At 41.8% G+C, this 17,694-nt stretch overlaps 1 protein-coding gene across 16 annotated transcripts in view; it reads right to left on the reverse strand.

Moving 5' to 3' along the window:
* Positions 1 to 17,694, reverse strand: part of PPIP5K2 (diphosphoinositol pentakisphosphate kinase 2) — a 133,107-nt gene that overhangs the window by 58,513 nt on the left and 56,900 nt on the right. For all 16 annotated transcript variants that reach the window (XM_075836884.1, XM_075836877.1, XM_075836825.1 and 13 more), the window contains 5 exons: positions 10,781 to 10,935; positions 4,593 to 4,694; positions 4,220 to 4,381; positions 2,469 to 2,590; positions 1,874 to 1,975 (listed from right to left, as the gene is read on the reverse strand). In XM_075836884.1, the coding sequence (XP_075692999.1) occupies positions 1,874 to 1,975; positions 2,469 to 2,590; positions 4,220 to 4,381; positions 4,593 to 4,694; positions 10,781 to 10,935 (643 nt within the window). The remainder of the gene's footprint in view (positions 1 to 1,873; positions 1,976 to 2,468; positions 2,591 to 4,219; positions 4,382 to 4,592; positions 4,695 to 10,780; positions 10,936 to 17,694) is intronic.

Raw genomic sequence — 17,694 nt, forward strand, 5'->3', positions numbered from 1 at the left:
TCGCGCGGACTATTTACACATTCGTCTGAATAAAGTCTAAGTGACCCCATGATTTCCCTCACATAATGGCAACATTGGGGTTAACCTCTTAGGGACACTGCCACTTTTGGTCTTTTTTTTTTTCCTCTTTGCATCTCGCACTCATAACGTTTTTAATTTTTTTGCTCGCTGTAGCTGTATGAGATGGTTTTCAGTGGGACGAGTTGAACTTTATGTAGGTGCCATTTTTTGGTACATTTCCATTATCGTTTAATTTATATCAAATTTTACTTGGGCAAAAAATGCAGTAATAAGCATTAGTTACTTATTTATTTATTTTACATCATACGCCGATCATAAACGACGCTGTTGTTGTGCAGGCTATTACGGTTGCGACGATAACAAATATGTGTATATTATTTCATGTATTGGGGCTTATATTTTAAGGTTTATTGTAAAAAATGTGCCATGGGTTTTTTTATTTTAGTTTTTAGCTTTTAATGTACTAGCATATATCTATATGCCAGGATATTAGCCTGTGCACTGAAAGAGCATAGGCATTTGTTAGGGCATACCTAAATATGCCCTAACAGGAAATATGGTCAGACAGCCCAGGGGTCCTTCAATGAACCCTGGGCTGTCTGTCAATATAAGGCATGCTCCTCGATTGCGTCAAAGGTACCCCCTGTCAAGGGGATAACAGCAGGGATCAGAAGCTTCTCTGTTCTCCGCTGTTAGAGCGGGGCTGCGGCTGTGTATTACAGCCATTGCCCTGCACCTAATTGCACGGGCACACTTTGTGCCCGCGCGATCAACATAATGAGATGCGGCACGCACTGAAGACAGAGAACATGGGGGGCTTTGCAGTGCGCGCGCCATGTTCCCTGTCTCTTCAGTGCCGTATCACATTATGCTAGTGACAAAATTCATGCATTACAATAATAAGCTGCGCGGTCGCACCGGTTAGTACAAAATACATGAATTCACGGTATTGAACAGTTTGCGAGCGCACAGCATCTAAATTGTATAGCTATTACGATGCATCGTGCAACCCTACTTTTTAGTAGTCGATATGGTGTGCAGGGAAGACAATTCGACAACCATGAAACGTGCAAGGCCAGTGCCAGTATCAACTGTGAAATCTCAAGTGCATTTCAAGGACTTTTGTCAGGTCAAAAAGTCAATGGCAAAAGTTAAGCGCCAAGTGCTGAAATTCCCAGATACCCATTTATTTGTGTTGAAGTGCTGCACCCTAATATTGTAAGTCATCTCTAAATGGCAATCAAGTGCATCTCCAGCATAACTTGAAGGGGTTGTCTCATCTGGACAACCCCCTCATCGGATAAAGCTGCCTCGATAATCAATTGATTGCTCTTGGTCCCTACTCAAATTTTGCAACCTAATGTATACCTATGTGTACTACAGTTCGACCTCATGCACACGGCCAAATTACAGTTCCGTTTTGTATGGCGCTATAATAGGGCACCCAAAGAAGTGAATGGTGCTTTTACTAAACCTCCATTTGCCTCATGTTCCATACATACAAATCTGGGAAAGGAAGAAAAAAAAAATTGTTGCTTCTAGGGGAAAATAGCTCACTAAATACTGCACAGACAGAGCCTTGTAAGGCGGCACTAGGAGTATTCGGTGTGCCAGAATTCAGCCTCCGTGCTGGGTACATAAGACCTTAATTGACAATGCACATCTAAAGTCGTTGTTCAGACTGGTACTGCAAGTTATGTGGATTATGTTTATCTACGATTAAATATTTTACCCAAAGATATTTATGTAAAGAATAACATATCAGCCCACTCTACCACAGTTTATATTAATCTGTATTAATATTCTTTTATTGCAAGATACATAGAAAGGGTTCCACATAATATTTGCTTACATTGTCCCAGATGTTGTGGGAACTATAGGTATATCCTCCGCTTCCAGTGGTATCGACCAGGGGATCTGAAACAGAGGAGCTAGCTCACGCATGATGATATTTCTGAAATGAATAGAACATGACAATTACACACACACACATACATGCATACATAAATAAAGATATATATTAACCATTATTACTGATGTGAACCGATCACTATTTTATGCATATTTCATGTCTGTATTCGGTCCATATTTAGAAAGTCCTGAATAGGGAGAAAATATTAGAGGATACAGATATTCACACAACTGGGTTAATGTCCATATTTAAAATACACACTGTTTTATAGGTGTCCGTATTGAGTCTGTATTCTCCCTATAGAAGTCAATGGAGCATACTTAAATCTGACATACGGGAGATAATACAGATCAAACACCAAGAAGCAGCTGTTGATGTTTGGAACAGAGTGGTATCAGGTATCAGGTCAACCAGACTGCTAACATTAGGAAGGTACATGGGTATTAATGGAAGCAGTAAGCATTGCCAGCAAGATATTTTTCCATATACAATTTCAGAAAATAAGACCTAATAACAAATGTAGTCACAATCTTACCCCAGAATCTTGGCACAATCATCGTAATACTTCATAGAGTTCTTCACAAAGCTAAATCCATTGACATCGCAGACATAAGACTGGCCATTTGCACGAAGTAAATCAAAACCACATACAGTTTGCTGTAAAGAGTCAATAAACAACATTTAATAATCCAAGTCACTCTTTGCTGCATTCGCATGGATTGTGTAGTTAGAACTGGAACGCGCTCATACTTCTGCTGCTGATGTACACGGACCTTACTTTATTTACATGTAGCGAAGTCAGTTATTCTATGGGATGAATTAACGCATTCTTGACATACAGTATTATGGAGAGGCCCCAACGCAGGATGCCAACGTGTCATTACGGAACCATGGTACAGTTCGTCCACTGCCGTGCAGGTCTGTGCATACGCGGTAGCCATGTGCAAAAGACCTTACAACATGATCTATTAATTCACTAATTGCTAGCAGCTAATGAATAAATTAGGCCAGCTGAACTCAGACAGAGTTCCTTCGTGCTCAAGCTGGTATTAATCGTAAGAAAGTTCCGCTTAGGCCTTATTCACACAAGCATGTCCGATTTGCGTCCACAAAAAACGGGCCATTTTTCATGCATATGACCGTCCGTGTGGCGTCAGTGTAGTTTCCGTGTGTCATCCATTTTTCTCGTCCGTGTTTCTCCTCTGCTAGCACTCCCTGGTTTTACTTTTTCTTTTCCGTCTTATTTCTTTAGCAACTGATCCATGAAAAACGGACAGCACACGGATGTCTGTGGTGTGCTGTCCATTCATTTCACGCACACATTGACTTCAATGGGTGACATGGTATGCAAAAATGGACCAGAACAGGACATGCAGCACGTTACATTCAAGGGACATACGCTGCGTGAAAAAAACCACAGATGTGTCGATAGCCCCATTAAATTGCATTGGTCAGCGTGCTGTCCGTTATTTCATGGAAAGCACATGAAGGTGAAATACGTTCGTGTGAAGAACGCCTAACCTTGTAGTTATATCGATTACTATTTGGTGTAAGGAAGGTAGAAGATCCTTTTTAATTCTTTAAGGGTTTTACATTTAAACATACATATGTTTAAATCTTTCAGTCTTGTCTCCTGAATGGTAGAAGGGGTGTCTACCACAAAAAGTACTAAAGGCACCTTTGAAATCATTGTTTGTTTTTTAAATAAAAATGTCTATCTGTGTGTTTTGTACATTTTATTAAAAATTATTTTAACTTTTTGAGATACAGCCGCTTTGTATCCTGTATACAGAGCAGATGTATCTAGACCGGAGACCTGAATTCGCAAGGTTAGCGACACTGACGGTAACAGCTCAATCCCACGTGTGTGTGTGTATATATATATATATATACACACTATAATAAAACATGTATATAATAAAAATTTCCGCTGCAATAGTAACAACCCACGTATAATAAAAATAACTTGGTATACTGCACCGTAAAGTACGAAAACAAAAGCAGAATTGCTGGTTATTTTTATCATCATAAGTTCTATGTATGACCACGCAAAATTATTATTTAACATTCCGTCATCATTGTCCTCTATTTGAAGAACGGAGAGCTGCAATTTTAAACATCATAAGCAAACATTAGCAACATCACATGTAGTTCTAAGTGCAGACGTGTGCAAGAGTCGAGTGTGAAGAAAATGTATTTGCGCTGCGACATAAAGACTTCTAAGCATAAAGCGGATATCCTGATCAGCAGACAAGACGTGAACATTTTCACAGAATAACCAGTCACCTTGAAGGCGAGGCACACTTTCCAGGCTATCAGTTTTTCTCTGGCGTTCAAAATGACAGGATATCGGACTTCTTTGCCTTCACTGTCCCTTTCTACCTTGCCATCCAACGCGGGTGACTTCCGAGCTTCAGCATGGGCATAGTCTGGCCCCACAGTATAAACCTGCAATAGATTAAATGAAAACAGTAAGTGCCAGTTACTGTTAGATTCAGAGTTCAATGACATACCAGCTAACTTGTCATCACAGGAAAATTCAGAGCACCATTACATAATCTGCCTAAGAAGCAAAGCCTCCATTCAGTGAACTTTAATTACACTCGAATATGTGAATTCTCAGTTTTGATCCAGGTTAAAAGATTGTGCGATATAATACCTTGACATCTGTCCCATCAGTAGGCATAAACTCCTCATAAATATATGCACCAGTCTTCCTTACACTGCTTTCAGGTGAATATACGCTGCTACGACTGCCAATCTAAGAAACAGAAATAACACAGTAATAGAGTTAGTACTTGGAAAGGGAAGAGTTCATACATCAATAAAAATGCAAAATGAAAGGAGGCATCTGCCATTGTGTGATCTGAATTGTGACTTTTACACAGCTTGCAAAGTGAAGGCAAAACCCTCGTGTTGCCTTTCAAAAGGTCTTATCTTGAACTGTAATAACATATATAAATCTGAATACACATTTAGGACATTATGCCTATATTATTTTTTTTAAGGTTTTTTTTTCTCAGTGATAGATGTGTGTGTGGCCATCAGCCCTTTTAAGTACAGTAGAAAGATATCAATGTGCAAAATAATTGGATTTTTATACTCACCGTAAAATCCCTTTCTTGTTGAATTTATATTTGGAGACACACCACTATGGGTATAGGCCCTTGCCACTAGGAGGCGGACAACAGGTAGGAAAGAGTCTGGACTCCGCACAGGCAGGTCATACCCTTCCCACAGACACTGACTTAACACCTTAAGGCCTGGAGAATTTTGGCCGTGAGGAACAGAACAATTTTTTTTATTTTTCCTCTTTGTATCCCAGCACTCAACCGTTTCATTTCATTTGTTTAACTTAGCTGTTAGACATTTTGTTTTCTGCAGGACGAGTTGTACTCTATGTAGGTGCCATTTTTTGAGAACATTAATTTTTAATTTAGATACAATTTTATTTTGGCAAAAAGGCATGGGAAAATATATATATATTTTTTTTTATAAAAAGAAAACAGCTTTGCAACCCGCCTATCACAAAGCTGCCTGTAGCACCTTGTGACCCAGACTGGCATCAGAGAAGGCCAAAGAGAGAATCTGGTAGGACTTTGTGAAGGTGTGGACCTAAGCCCAGGTAGCAGACTTGCAAACCTGCGCGCTTAAGTTTGGTCCAGGAGGAATCAACAGCCTTTCGCCTCCAAAGAAGAGAAGACTTATCCCTGGACCAATAGGCTTCCAAAATCATAGACCAGATCCAACGAGCAATAGTGGCCTTGGACACTGCCAAACCATTTAGGAAGAATAAAAAGAAAATCAGAGCCCCAAAATGACTCCGTCAGATAGATGTGGGCTGCTCTTACCAGATTGAGACAGTGCAGATCTCGCTCCCTCAGACGAGAAGGGAAAGACAAGAGGAAGTAAAGACTATCTCCTCATTGATGTGGAAGGCGGAGACCACTTTGGGAGAAAAGACAGGCCAGGACGGAACACCACGTTATTCTTATGCATATTTAGAAAAGGAGATTTGCAGGACATAGTCAATTACGAAATCCATCTGATGGACTTTAAGGTCACAAGGAAAAACTTCCTAAGAAAGAAGAAGATGCAGCAAAACTTCCTGCAGAGGTTCGAAAGACGACGCCTGAAGAGCCCCAGGACTAAGTTAAGATTCCAAGGCACAGTGGAATATTTGAATCAAAAAACCACATGAGCCAACACGTAAAGAAAAATCTTTACCTGATAACGAAAAGCCAGTGTGTGCTGAAAAAGGAAACAGAGCAGAAACCTGACCCTTAAAAGATAATCCAAGTCCCTGCACATGTACTGATTGTAGGAGGGGCAGGATCCTAGGTGCAGAACATACAATGGGATGGAAACTGCGTGGTTCACAACAGTGGAAATAAGTCTTACAGGTACAGTGGTACACCTTGACAGACTGAGGTTTCCTGGCTTTTAACTTGGTTTGGATTACTAGTTCTATTAGACCCTGGGCTCCCAAAACCTGAAATTTCAACAGTCTCATTGTTAAATACATCCGAAGTACAGAGGGGTGGAACAGTGGACCTTAGGAAAAGAGGTTGGGTCGTAGCGAAGACGCCAAGGTGCGTCCGTGGAGTAGGTTGACCAGGTCAGCGTATCAGGTCGGTGCCACCAGGATCATGGGAACGCCCTCCACTTTGATCCTCTTGAGTAGGGTAGTAGCGGAAGGGAAGGTAAAAAGATACAGTAGAGAGAACCTCCCCCAAGGAGTGACCAGGGCATCAACTACAATGACTTCAGAATCACATGCCCTGGCCATGTAGGCTGGTACTTGTGGGTGAGACAAGACGCAAAAAGACCCATGTCTGGACTGCCCCAGATTCCAGATGAAAAGACTATTCTCCCGGATCTAGCCTTTCCCACTTGAGAAAGTCAGCGGCTAAATAGCCTACTGCCTGTATGTGGACCACGGACAGAGATGGCACAGGAGTCTCCGCCCAGTGGAAGCTTTTGAGAAGACTCCCGCATTGCCGTAAGGCACCTGGTGCTGTCTTGAAGATTTAGGCTAGCCGACCGTAGTTGAGCGGTTTGTTCGGACTCTGACCGAGCGATGTGGGAGAATTGGAGTCCAAAGGGAGAGGACCTGGAAGATGGCCCTTAATCCCAAAAGGTTAACTTGTAAGAGCCTTGGACTGTGTGGAAGTCAAAAACCACTACCCACTTGGATAGGCTGGCATCCGTCAAGATGACAAGCCATTGGAGGGGAAGGAAGGACAGGCCCTGAAGAATGGCTGGCAAAGTTTCCCACCAGATCAACTCCTGATGAATCCGAGAGGGTAGAAGAATCAACCTGTTCAGTGTGCCCTGACACTTGTCCTAGCTTGTGAGTATCACACTCTGAAGAAGTCTTGTGTGGTATTGCGCATAGGAAACAGACTCAGTGTTTCTGGGAAGGAGAGCTACCCCGACTCACATGGCTTCACTTTATCCATAGGGAGATTTCCAGCACCTTGGCTGTCCTGTTGTTGGAAATCATTCCCAGAAACTCTATGAACGGAGATGGAACTAAGGAGGACTTCTCTCTGTTGATGATCCACCCGAATCTCTATAACGTGTCCAGGCTGGAAGGGTTGTCCTCTTGGAAGGGGGCCTTCACCAAATGGTCGTCCAGGTAAGGGATGATAGCGACTCCCCTGGATCGGAGGAGCTCTATAAGAGTCGCCAGGACCTTTGTGAAGGTTCTTGGAGCCTTGGATAGACGAAAGGGAAGGGCAACAAATTGAAAATGCTGAGAACCGACAGAGAAACTGAGAAAACGCTAGTGGGCTCTTGTGATAGGAATGTAGAGGTAGACAACATGAATGTCGATGGTGGAGAGGAATTGTCCTTTTTACAGCGATGCAACCACTGACCTCTGGGTTTCAATGCGAAACGGCCGAACGTGGAGAAAACAGTCATATTTCTTTAAATCCAGGATCGGTCTGACTGATCCGACCTTTTTGGTGACCATGAGAAGATTTGAGTAGAATCCTTGAAACGATTTCAACTGAGGAACTGGGACGATAACTTCCTGCAGGAAAACAAAATGAAAAGCCTGGAAATAAGCAGAACGATCCGGTGCGCGAGGAGGAGCCGATAAAAAGAACCGCCATGTGGGAAGGCTTGAGAATTCTATTTTGTACCCTATCTAATCTAAACCACCTCCCATACGAAGCAGTCGTCCATGTGAACAAGCCATACCTCCTGAAAGGAAAGAAGTCGTCACCCCTCTCCCCCCCCCCCCCCACTCGGACAGCAGACTCGAGTGAGGAAACACCTTCAGCCTGAGGTCTAGAAAGAGAAAGACTTCTGGGGGCCTGGGACGCTGTTACAAAGGAATCTTAGGCTTGAACATTTGATGCCTGGAGTCCATGGAGTGGCAAGACCTCTTGTCTAACCTTTGGAAGAAAATTACCTCTGAGAGAAAAAGTTAGGAAAGGATTGAAACCTTCAAGGAAGGAGAGAAGGCTGCGGACGTCGGGGATGGCTCTGAGGCAGAAGAGAACTCTTACCACTAGTAGCCTCAGAAATTATTTCATCCAGACATATTCCAAAGAGTCTGCCCCTGACAAAAGGCAATCCACCAAAGGCTTTTTTGGAAGAACAGTCTGCCGCCAAAAACTTTAACGAAATTGAGCTTCAGATAGCTTATGAATAAGTCGATGCTTTGTAAGCAAAATAAGCTCAAGGGTGGCCTAAAATAAGACTTTGGAAGAATGGAAAACCTTGAGAAGTGAGACCAGCAAGATCTACCTTTCAAGATAACGTAGTGAAGTCATTTTGTAATACTGAACAGGCCTTGCTAACCCAGGAAGAGGTGAATGCTGGGCGCACGACAGAACCTGATGACACGAAGGCAGACTTGGCCTGGAAGTCCAACTTTTTTTTTTTTTAGAGAAAAAGTAACTGGTGCCCCTTCTGACCGTGTGATGGTAGTGCTTTCAGACAACCTCGAAATCCACAGATGCATACATAGCCCATTTAGAAACTAAATCCTCTTCAAAAGGAAACCGTGTATTCATACATTTTGAAACAGCCAAGTGCCTGCAAGGGTGTTTTCATTCCTTTGATAAAAATTTCTCAAACTCGCTATGGTTTGGGAAAAATAGCCTATGGCACCGTAGAGAAGCTTCTTCCTAAAAGAGGATAATCGATATTGATCACCTATACACAAAATAAGTGATAAATATCTTATCGGTGAGGATCCGACCGTTGGGACCTCTACAATCCCGAAAGCATGCTTATTGTTCCATCCCTGTGTGCTCCATATGAATGGAGCGGTACTGCGCATAATAGGCCTCCGGTCCATTCTTTTTCTATGGGGCTGCAGGATGCCATCTCTGGCAGCTTCATAGAAAGTGAATGGAGCTGGGGCCGTGAATGCGCAGTACCGCTTCATTCATATGAGGCACACAGGGACGGAAAGGGTGTATGCATGTATAGTGGGGTTACTGGCACTCCACCTGCGGATGCAGAAAAATGGTTAGGTGACGGAAGTGCAGTGCCCAGTGGTTTCTGGGCAACCACGGGGAGTTGACTAGGCTGGAGACCAGGCTGACAACCCAACTACAGCTATGGAGGAAAAAAAAAGGAAACCGACAAAACTAAAATAGAAAAAGCAGCAGACCTGAGAACCAGTTCATGTCTGTCTCAAGACACTAAAGAGGCTCTGTCCCCAGTTTAATAATTCTCTATCTCCTACTTAATCTAATAAATGCTTTTATGTAGATAACTATGTTTGGTTTTTTTAAAACGCTTATTAGTGACAAAGTTCTGATCATTTTTAGATTTATCCCAAATTTTTCTAAATGCACAACTGGGTGTTTTTTTCTTTTTCACCAAGTGGGCATTGTAAAGAAAAGTATATGATGCTGACCAATCAGCGTCATACACTTATCTTCATTCATGCCCAGCTTTATTCACATCACAGTGTGATATCGCGAGATCACAGCGTCAGCGTCATACACTTTTCTTTACAACGCCCACTTGGTGAAACGGAAAAAAAAACAAAAAAAAAACCAACGAGTTGGGCACAAATTTGCATAAATCTAAAAATGATCAGAACTTTGTCAAAAATAAACGTTTTAAGAAAAACAACAAAACAAAACAAAACATAGTTATCTACATCAAAGCGTTTATTAGATTAGATAGGAGATAGAGAAGTATTAAACTGGTGACAGAGCCTCTTTTTAAAGAAGAACTCCCACAAAAATTTTTTACTCTCTGGCCCGTTGGAAAGGCACATTATGTAAATTGTGGTGAAGGTAATTTTCTTACCGGTGGCTGTATTTGCGAGTTATCCCCTCCATTCTGGTCCTCATCTGTGTCATGTGACCGGCAATAGGTCTCTCCAACTGCACAGCGTCTCATGTGTGGACAGGAAGTCAGTTTCTCGATTCATTACCATCACAGCCTCAATGTGAGTCTTATAGGAATGAATGGAGGAACTGACTTCCTATCCACACATGAGACGCTGTGGCAGTTGGAGAGTCCTATTGCTGGTCGCATGATCTAGCCAGCGTTTGTGAGAAGGGTATGGCCTGCCTGGTCAGAGGCAAGACTCTTTCCTACTTCGTGCCAACCTCTTACTGCGGAAAGAGCCTATATCCATGGTGCTGTGTCCCCCAATGATATTAATGAGAAAATGGCACTACCCCTTTAAATGAGTGAACAAATAAGACCGTGTTGAGACTATCAGTACGTGAATCACCCTTCCTTCAATATATGACACACATGGCACTGATAGCTACCCAGATAAAGATAATGCAGCACTGAAAACAAGGTCTTTAGAAGTGTAATGTCAGACAAGCTGGTACATTTTAACATGTTGTAGATTACCTTTCGGAAAAGCCTTTGGCTCCCGCCTCCAGCAGATGTTGGGTAGTAAATGTAAACATTGTGATCCTCCGCACTAACCGGCTTCTCTACGAAAGGTTTCTGAAATATCTCCCCATTCACCTCCACATGATCCTCGCCTTCTATTAAATTACATTCTGGAAAAAAAATTAACTTTCAGGCAGTAATCCAAAACAAACCCTTTTAGTTGATCTGGCATGGGCAAGTTAGATGTGGGGGCCGCATTAAATAATGAATATTGAACAGCTTCAGTCTGGAGGTTTGTAGATTAAGATATTCAGAATAATTAGTAAATGACCAGCTTCCTCATCAGGCTTGTAAGTGGTTTGCTGCTTGCCTTACCGCACACAACCCGGTTTATAACCATCTTATTCCGAAACGGACATGAGAGGGCGGCCAGCAGGAGTCACAGTGCAATCTGAGTGTGACCTCATGGACCCCAATTAAAAGGGGTATTCCAGTTTCAGCTGTTGAAACCTGCTCAATCTATAATGAGAAGGTACAAACCTTTCTAATATACTTTGTACATTAAACTTCTGTGGTTTACTGCTAGTGGATAAAAATCCATCCTGGCCATGTGTTGTTGGAATACAGAGTTCTGATAACTACTGTAACAAGTAGTGCGCCTGTGTGAGCGACACATGATCAGGGCAGGTTTTTAACCCGCATAAGTAAAAAAAGTTGAATAACGTTTAATAAAACCTACAGGTTTTATTTTCTGAAACCCAAATTACCCCTTTAAATATGGTTAGAACAGGGCAGCAATCACTCACCTGCCCTAAGGACTTTCACCAACGGTCAGTTTTTATATGGATTATTACTACGGACACATTGTAATCCACAGTGAAGCAGCCAAATATTCATAAACCTGACTTTGTTTGCTTTGAATTAAAAATAATCATAATGAAATCTAAATTTATCTACCACAGACTATGCGTTGATGTAGATTCTAAATATTCACCAACATAGTTATCTGATGGAACTAGTAGAAATAGTGTCCAGTGGTTTATTTGATCATACAAACACATGGCATGCGATATTATAGAAACCCATTTTAAAAAGCAAACAGAGTGACAATCCCAAATATTCTACTATCAAGATAATATCCCCAGTATCTATCTGTATGACTTTCCAAAGACAGGATCTTATCAAAGGAGTTGTCTGGTTTAGAAAACTCATTATCATACACCCTATTTGGGAATTCTGAGTTAATAGAGGGGGGGGGGGTCCCCATTTCAGAATCCTCATCTTCTGACCAGAGTGGGGAGTGATTACAAAGAGCATCTCTCTTCCTCTGGAGGACCGGTCATGTATTACACACACAAGACATTGATTTGAAAGGGCACTGTGCAATGCTTAATTTCTTCTGTGGTGGCGCTGCAGGGGAAATGAACACTTACTGTCAGGTTTTCAACAGATTACAACTGTGGTCCCAGTATGGGAACACTTTGTGATCAGCTTATTGTTCAGGGATCCTTCTTATAAGTAGAGAATGTCCAAAGAACAGAACCCCTTTAAAGGGGGTTTCCCCACTAGGAACATTTAACATGACAAGAGAGGTAATAAATGTATGATAGCTGGTGATTTAAACTCCACCTCACTGCGATTGTGCAGTAAGGAAAAACTGGGGTCTCAGGACCCGTATTCTAGTGATGGCTGGGGGTCCCAGCGATCATACATTTGTCACCAATCCTGTGAATAGATAAATGTTCTTGGTGGTAAAAATCCCTTTAGGGGGGGGTTCACACTGAGTTTTTTGATGCATTTGACGTGGAAACCACACCAAAAATCGTCCGAAAACGCCACCCATAGATTTCAATAGGAGGCGGAGGAAAAAAACGCTCGCAGGAAAAAGCAGTGTCATGCCCTTTCTTTGGCCACTTTCATCTCTGCCTCCCGTTGATGTCAATGGGAGGTCGGAGAAAGCGGTTTTCACTGCGTTTTTTGCCCACGGCGTTTAATGCCTATGGCCGAAAAACGCAGTGAAAAAAAACTAGAAAAAGAGTGCACGCAGATCAAAATCTGCCTCAAAATTCCTGAAAGAATTTTGAGGCAGAATTTCCAGCCTTCAAAAAACTCAGTGTGAAACGCCTTCAGGACTGAGCCTGTTTTGGTTTTTAGGACGAAGCCGATTTTTCAAATCTGACGTGTCACTTTATGTGGTAATAACTCTGGAATGTTTTTACCTATCCAAGTGATTTTCTCGTGACATATTGTACTTTAAAGAGGCTCTGTCACCAGATTTTGCAAACCCTATCTCCTATTGCAGCAGATCGGCGCTGCAATGTAGATAAGAGTAACGTTTTTTTTTTGTTTGTTTTTTTAAAAACGAGCATTTTTGGCCAAGTTATGACCATTTTTATATTTATGCAAATGAGGCTTTCTAAAGTACAACTGGGCGTGTATTGTGTATGTACATCTGGGCGCTTTTACTTCTTTTACTAGCTGGGCGTTGTGAATAGAAGCGTATGATGCTGACGAATCGGCATCATCCACTTCTCTTCACAACGCCCAGCTTCTGGCAGTGCACAGACACACACCGTGTTCTCGAGAGATCACGCTGTGACGTCACTCACTTCCTGCCCCAGGTCCTGCATCGTGTCGGACGAGCGAGGACACATCGGCACCAGAGGCTACATTTGATTCTGCAGCAGCATCGGCGTTTGCAGGTAAGGCTACTTACCTGCAAACGCTGATGCTGCTGCAGAATCAACTGTAGCCTCTGGTGCCGTAAAGCATCAAGGTAAGTAAAAATCTTTAAAATTTCTAGGCGGCATGCCCCAGAGGAAGCCGGAAGGGTCGAAACCCAGGGTCGGGCGAGAGTGTTTGGCGTGCCGCCTAGAAATTTTAAAGATTTGTACTTACCTTGATGCTTTTATTTCTTGTTACTTCTGTGAGTATGGATTAAACTTGGCGTGGAGCAATCTTTTTGCAGAGGGTGTTGCACTATGTGTCTTCCTTTTTCCATCTATTAGAGACATAAGATCCTTTTCCTACCAGAAGTTCTTTGAATGTGGAGGGAGACGATAAGGAGCTTGGTGGAACTACAAGGATAAGAATTACCATCCACACCCTCATTGGATTGCGGACTGTCCACTGCATTTTTCTGGGAGAGAGCCCATACTGAATGATATTGGACTGTTACCAGTGCCGTCTGAGCTGTAAACTTCACTGTACTTTATATATGTTATTTAGGGTATTTGTTGGATCATACCCAATTTAGTTTTGCCTGCTCCGGTCTGAGAGAGATTTTGTGGGTATTTGAGCCAAGAGAAACCACCATTATATTTGTATTTTTAATTTTTACAAGGAATAAAGTAGAAAAAACACCCCAACATATGTAAAGCAATTTCTTACGATTATAGAAATACCCCATGTGTGGTAACAAACTGCTGTTTGGACCCACAGCAGGGCTCAGAAGAGAAGGAGCACCATTTGGATTTTGGATTTCTGATTTTGCTGGAATAGTTTTCAGAGCCGTGTCGTGTTTGCAATGCACTGGGGGGTGTGAAAACACTGGAAACCCCCCAAAAGTGACCCCATTTTGGAAACTACACAACTCAAGGAATTTTTTGGGGTAAAGTTAGCATTTTGACCGCACAGTTGTTTTGCTGAATTCATTGGAATTAGTCTGTAAAGGTAAAAATCTACTTTTTTGCTGAAAAAACGTAGACATTTTTAATTTTTACAAGGAATAAAGGAGAAAAAGCACCCCAACATTTGTAAAACAATTTCTCCCGATCACGTAAATACACCATATGTGGTAATAAACTACTATTTGGACCCACACCGGGGCTTAGAAGGGAAGGAGCACTATTTGGCTTTTGGAGCTCAAATTTAGCTGGAATAGTTTTTGGGTCTCATGTCGCATTTGCAAAGCCCCCGAGGGACCAAAACAGTGGAAGCCCCCCCAAAAGTAACCCCATTTGGAATACTACACCACTTAAGGAATCTAGGGGTATTGTGGGCATTTAGACCCCACAAGTCTTTTGCAGGATTTATTGGAATTAGGCCGTTAAAATTAAGATCAACATTATTTCCACTAAAATGTTGAATTTTTTCAATTTCATAAAGGAGAAAAAGCACCCCCAACATTTGTAAAGCAATTTCTCCCGAGTACGGCAATACCCCACATGTGGTCATAAATGCTTTTTCATTAGAAAGTAATTAACCATTTCCAGACTGATCCATGTTTTGCTTTTTCTTTTTAATTTTTCCCTCCCCGCTTTCCGAGAGCCACAACGTTTTTATTTTTCAATCAATAGAGCGGTGTGGGGGCTTATTTTTTACGGGATGAGCTGTAGTTTTTATTGGTACATACAACTTTTTTAGTACTTTTAATTACATTTTTTGGTAGAGCCAAGGTGACCAAAAAAACAGCGATTTTGCAGTCTTAAATTCTTTATTTTTTACGGCGTTCACCGTGCGAGTTAAATAATGGTATATTGTAATAGTTTGGACTTTTATGGACGCAGCGATACCAATTCTGTATGTTTTTTTTTATTTTTTTACATTACTTTAGAGAAAAAATGTGAAATTTTTTTTGGGACTTTAAATATTTATTACATTTTTTTCACTAATAGTAACTATTTACTTTTGTTTTTACACATTTTATTAGTCCCCATAGGAGACTTGAACCAGCGACCGTTAGATCACTGGTAGAATACACTGTAATACTAATGTATTGCAGTATATTGTCATTTTTACATGCTCCTGTAACAGCGCGATCGCTGTTTCTGTCTGTTAGTCCCGGGTGTCAGCTATAATATACAGTGGACACCCGCAGCGTATGGCGTGGGCTCAGTGCGCGAGACGCTCCATACATCACTCCCGACACCACGACATGCTATTAAACCATGGTGCGCGAAAAGTTTCATGCGCCGCGAATGATGCAGAGTGAAAATAAAAATTTTCGACTGATGTGCCATTTTAGTGCACTATATGTTGTGCCCAGTTTGTGCCACAAATAAAATATTAACTGGGTTCTCCTGGGTATGGCGATGCCATATCGGTGGACGTAAACGGCTGTTTGGGCACGCTGTAGGGCTCAGAAGGGAGGGAGCGCCATTTGGCTTTTGGAGCGCAGATTTAGCTTGGTAGTAGCTCTGACGTTTTGCTGGTATTTCAGTTTATAATGTGGGGGCATATGTAAGCTGGGCAGAGTACATTAGGGGCATAATAAGAGGGTATAATAATGGGATAAATAACTAATAATCTGCAGATACGTGGCCAGTGTCGCACTTATAAATGGCGCCCAATCCGATCTGCTTTTGGAACACTGCACATTTTGCATCGCTATATTGTGGGAGCCGGAACTTTATTTTTTCACCACCGGAGCTTTGTGAGGGCTTATTCTTTGCGGGACAATCTGTAGTTTTCATTGGTACCATTTTGGGGTACATGCGATTTTTTTGATCACTTTTTATTCCATTTTTCGGCAAGCAAGACGATCAAAAACCATCAATTCTGACAATGTTTTTTATTTATTTTTTACGGCGTTCATCCTGGGCTACAAATGACCATTATATTTTATTGTGCGGGTCGATACCATATGTATATCGTTATTTTTACATTTTGCAGCGTTTGCGCAATAAAAGAACTTATTTATAACAAACTATTTTTTGTGTCACCATATTCTGAGAGACATAACTACTTTATTTTTCAGTCAATAAAGCTATCTAAGGGCTTGTTTTTTGCGGGACGGGTTGTAGTTTGTATTGGTACCACTTTAGCGTACATGCAACTTTTTGATCACTTTTTATTGCATATTTTGGGAGGCCTGGTTACCAAAAAATAGTAATTCTGGCATAGTTTTTCGTTTATTTTATTTGCGGTGTTCACCGTGCGGGAAAAATAATATTATAGTTTTATAGTTGGGGTCGTTACGAACGCGGTGATACCAAATATGTGTACTTTTTTTTTACGTGTTCACTTTTTTTCCTATAATAAAAGACTTATTATAGGAAAAAAAAGCAGTTCTTGTTTATGTCACTTATAACTTTTATTTTGACACCTTTTTTTAAATATTTTTATTCTTTTTTTACTTGTACCACTAGGGGACACTTAGACTTGCAGCTCTGATCGCCGCTAGAACACATTACACTCCCTACGTAGTGTAATGTATTCCAACTGTCATTGTGACGTGACAGTCACACTGGACAGGAAGCCTACGACGACCAGCCTCCGGCTGGTCCTCATAGGCTTCGGTACATGGCAGCCCGGAACCCATTTTCTGGCGTCCGGTTGCCATGGGTACCATCGCCAGCCCCCGTGATTTCACGTGGGGGCTGCCGATCTCTGCTAAACTCCTTAAATGTGGCGATCGGAATCGACCGCCGCATCGAAGGGGTTAACTGCCGAAATCAGCGGCGATGGGCAGCTGATCGGCAACAGGGAATGCAGGGCAGACACCCTGCACAGTTAACCGCCACTGCGGTGTAGCGCCGCGCGGCAGTTAAATGTCAAAGCACTGATGTAACTGCACGTCGAGGTGCGCGAAGTTACTGCTCATCTCGACGTGCATTAATGGCAAGGTGCGAGAAGGGGTTAATGAGTAAAAATTGCATTATCAATTAGTTACATACAATGTAGACTATAATAAACTATCACTGTCCAAGGAGAGTGCATATTTTTGTCTACACCAGGGCACAGACAACACTATGAAGTTTTGTTTGTCTTATCTCATCTTCACTTATGATCCTATGACCAATCTCAATGGCTGGAAACAAGTGATGACAGGTTTAAAGAGTCACATTAAAAAGTCACATCATATTGTGGTGACTGCAATGTTTGGTACTACTTAGTAAAGAATGCGAAACAGCTGGCATGTGATCTATAAACAGGATGCCTTCCAGTAATACAGTTTTCCACGCCTGAACTATCCAACTGCTATTCAA

Source organism: Rhinoderma darwinii, chromosome 1 (assembly GCF_050947455.1).
Source record: "Rhinoderma darwinii isolate aRhiDar2 chromosome 1, aRhiDar2.hap1, whole genome shotgun sequence".
Lineage (NCBI taxonomy): Eukaryota > Metazoa > Chordata > Amphibia > Anura > Rhinodermatidae > Rhinoderma > Rhinoderma darwinii.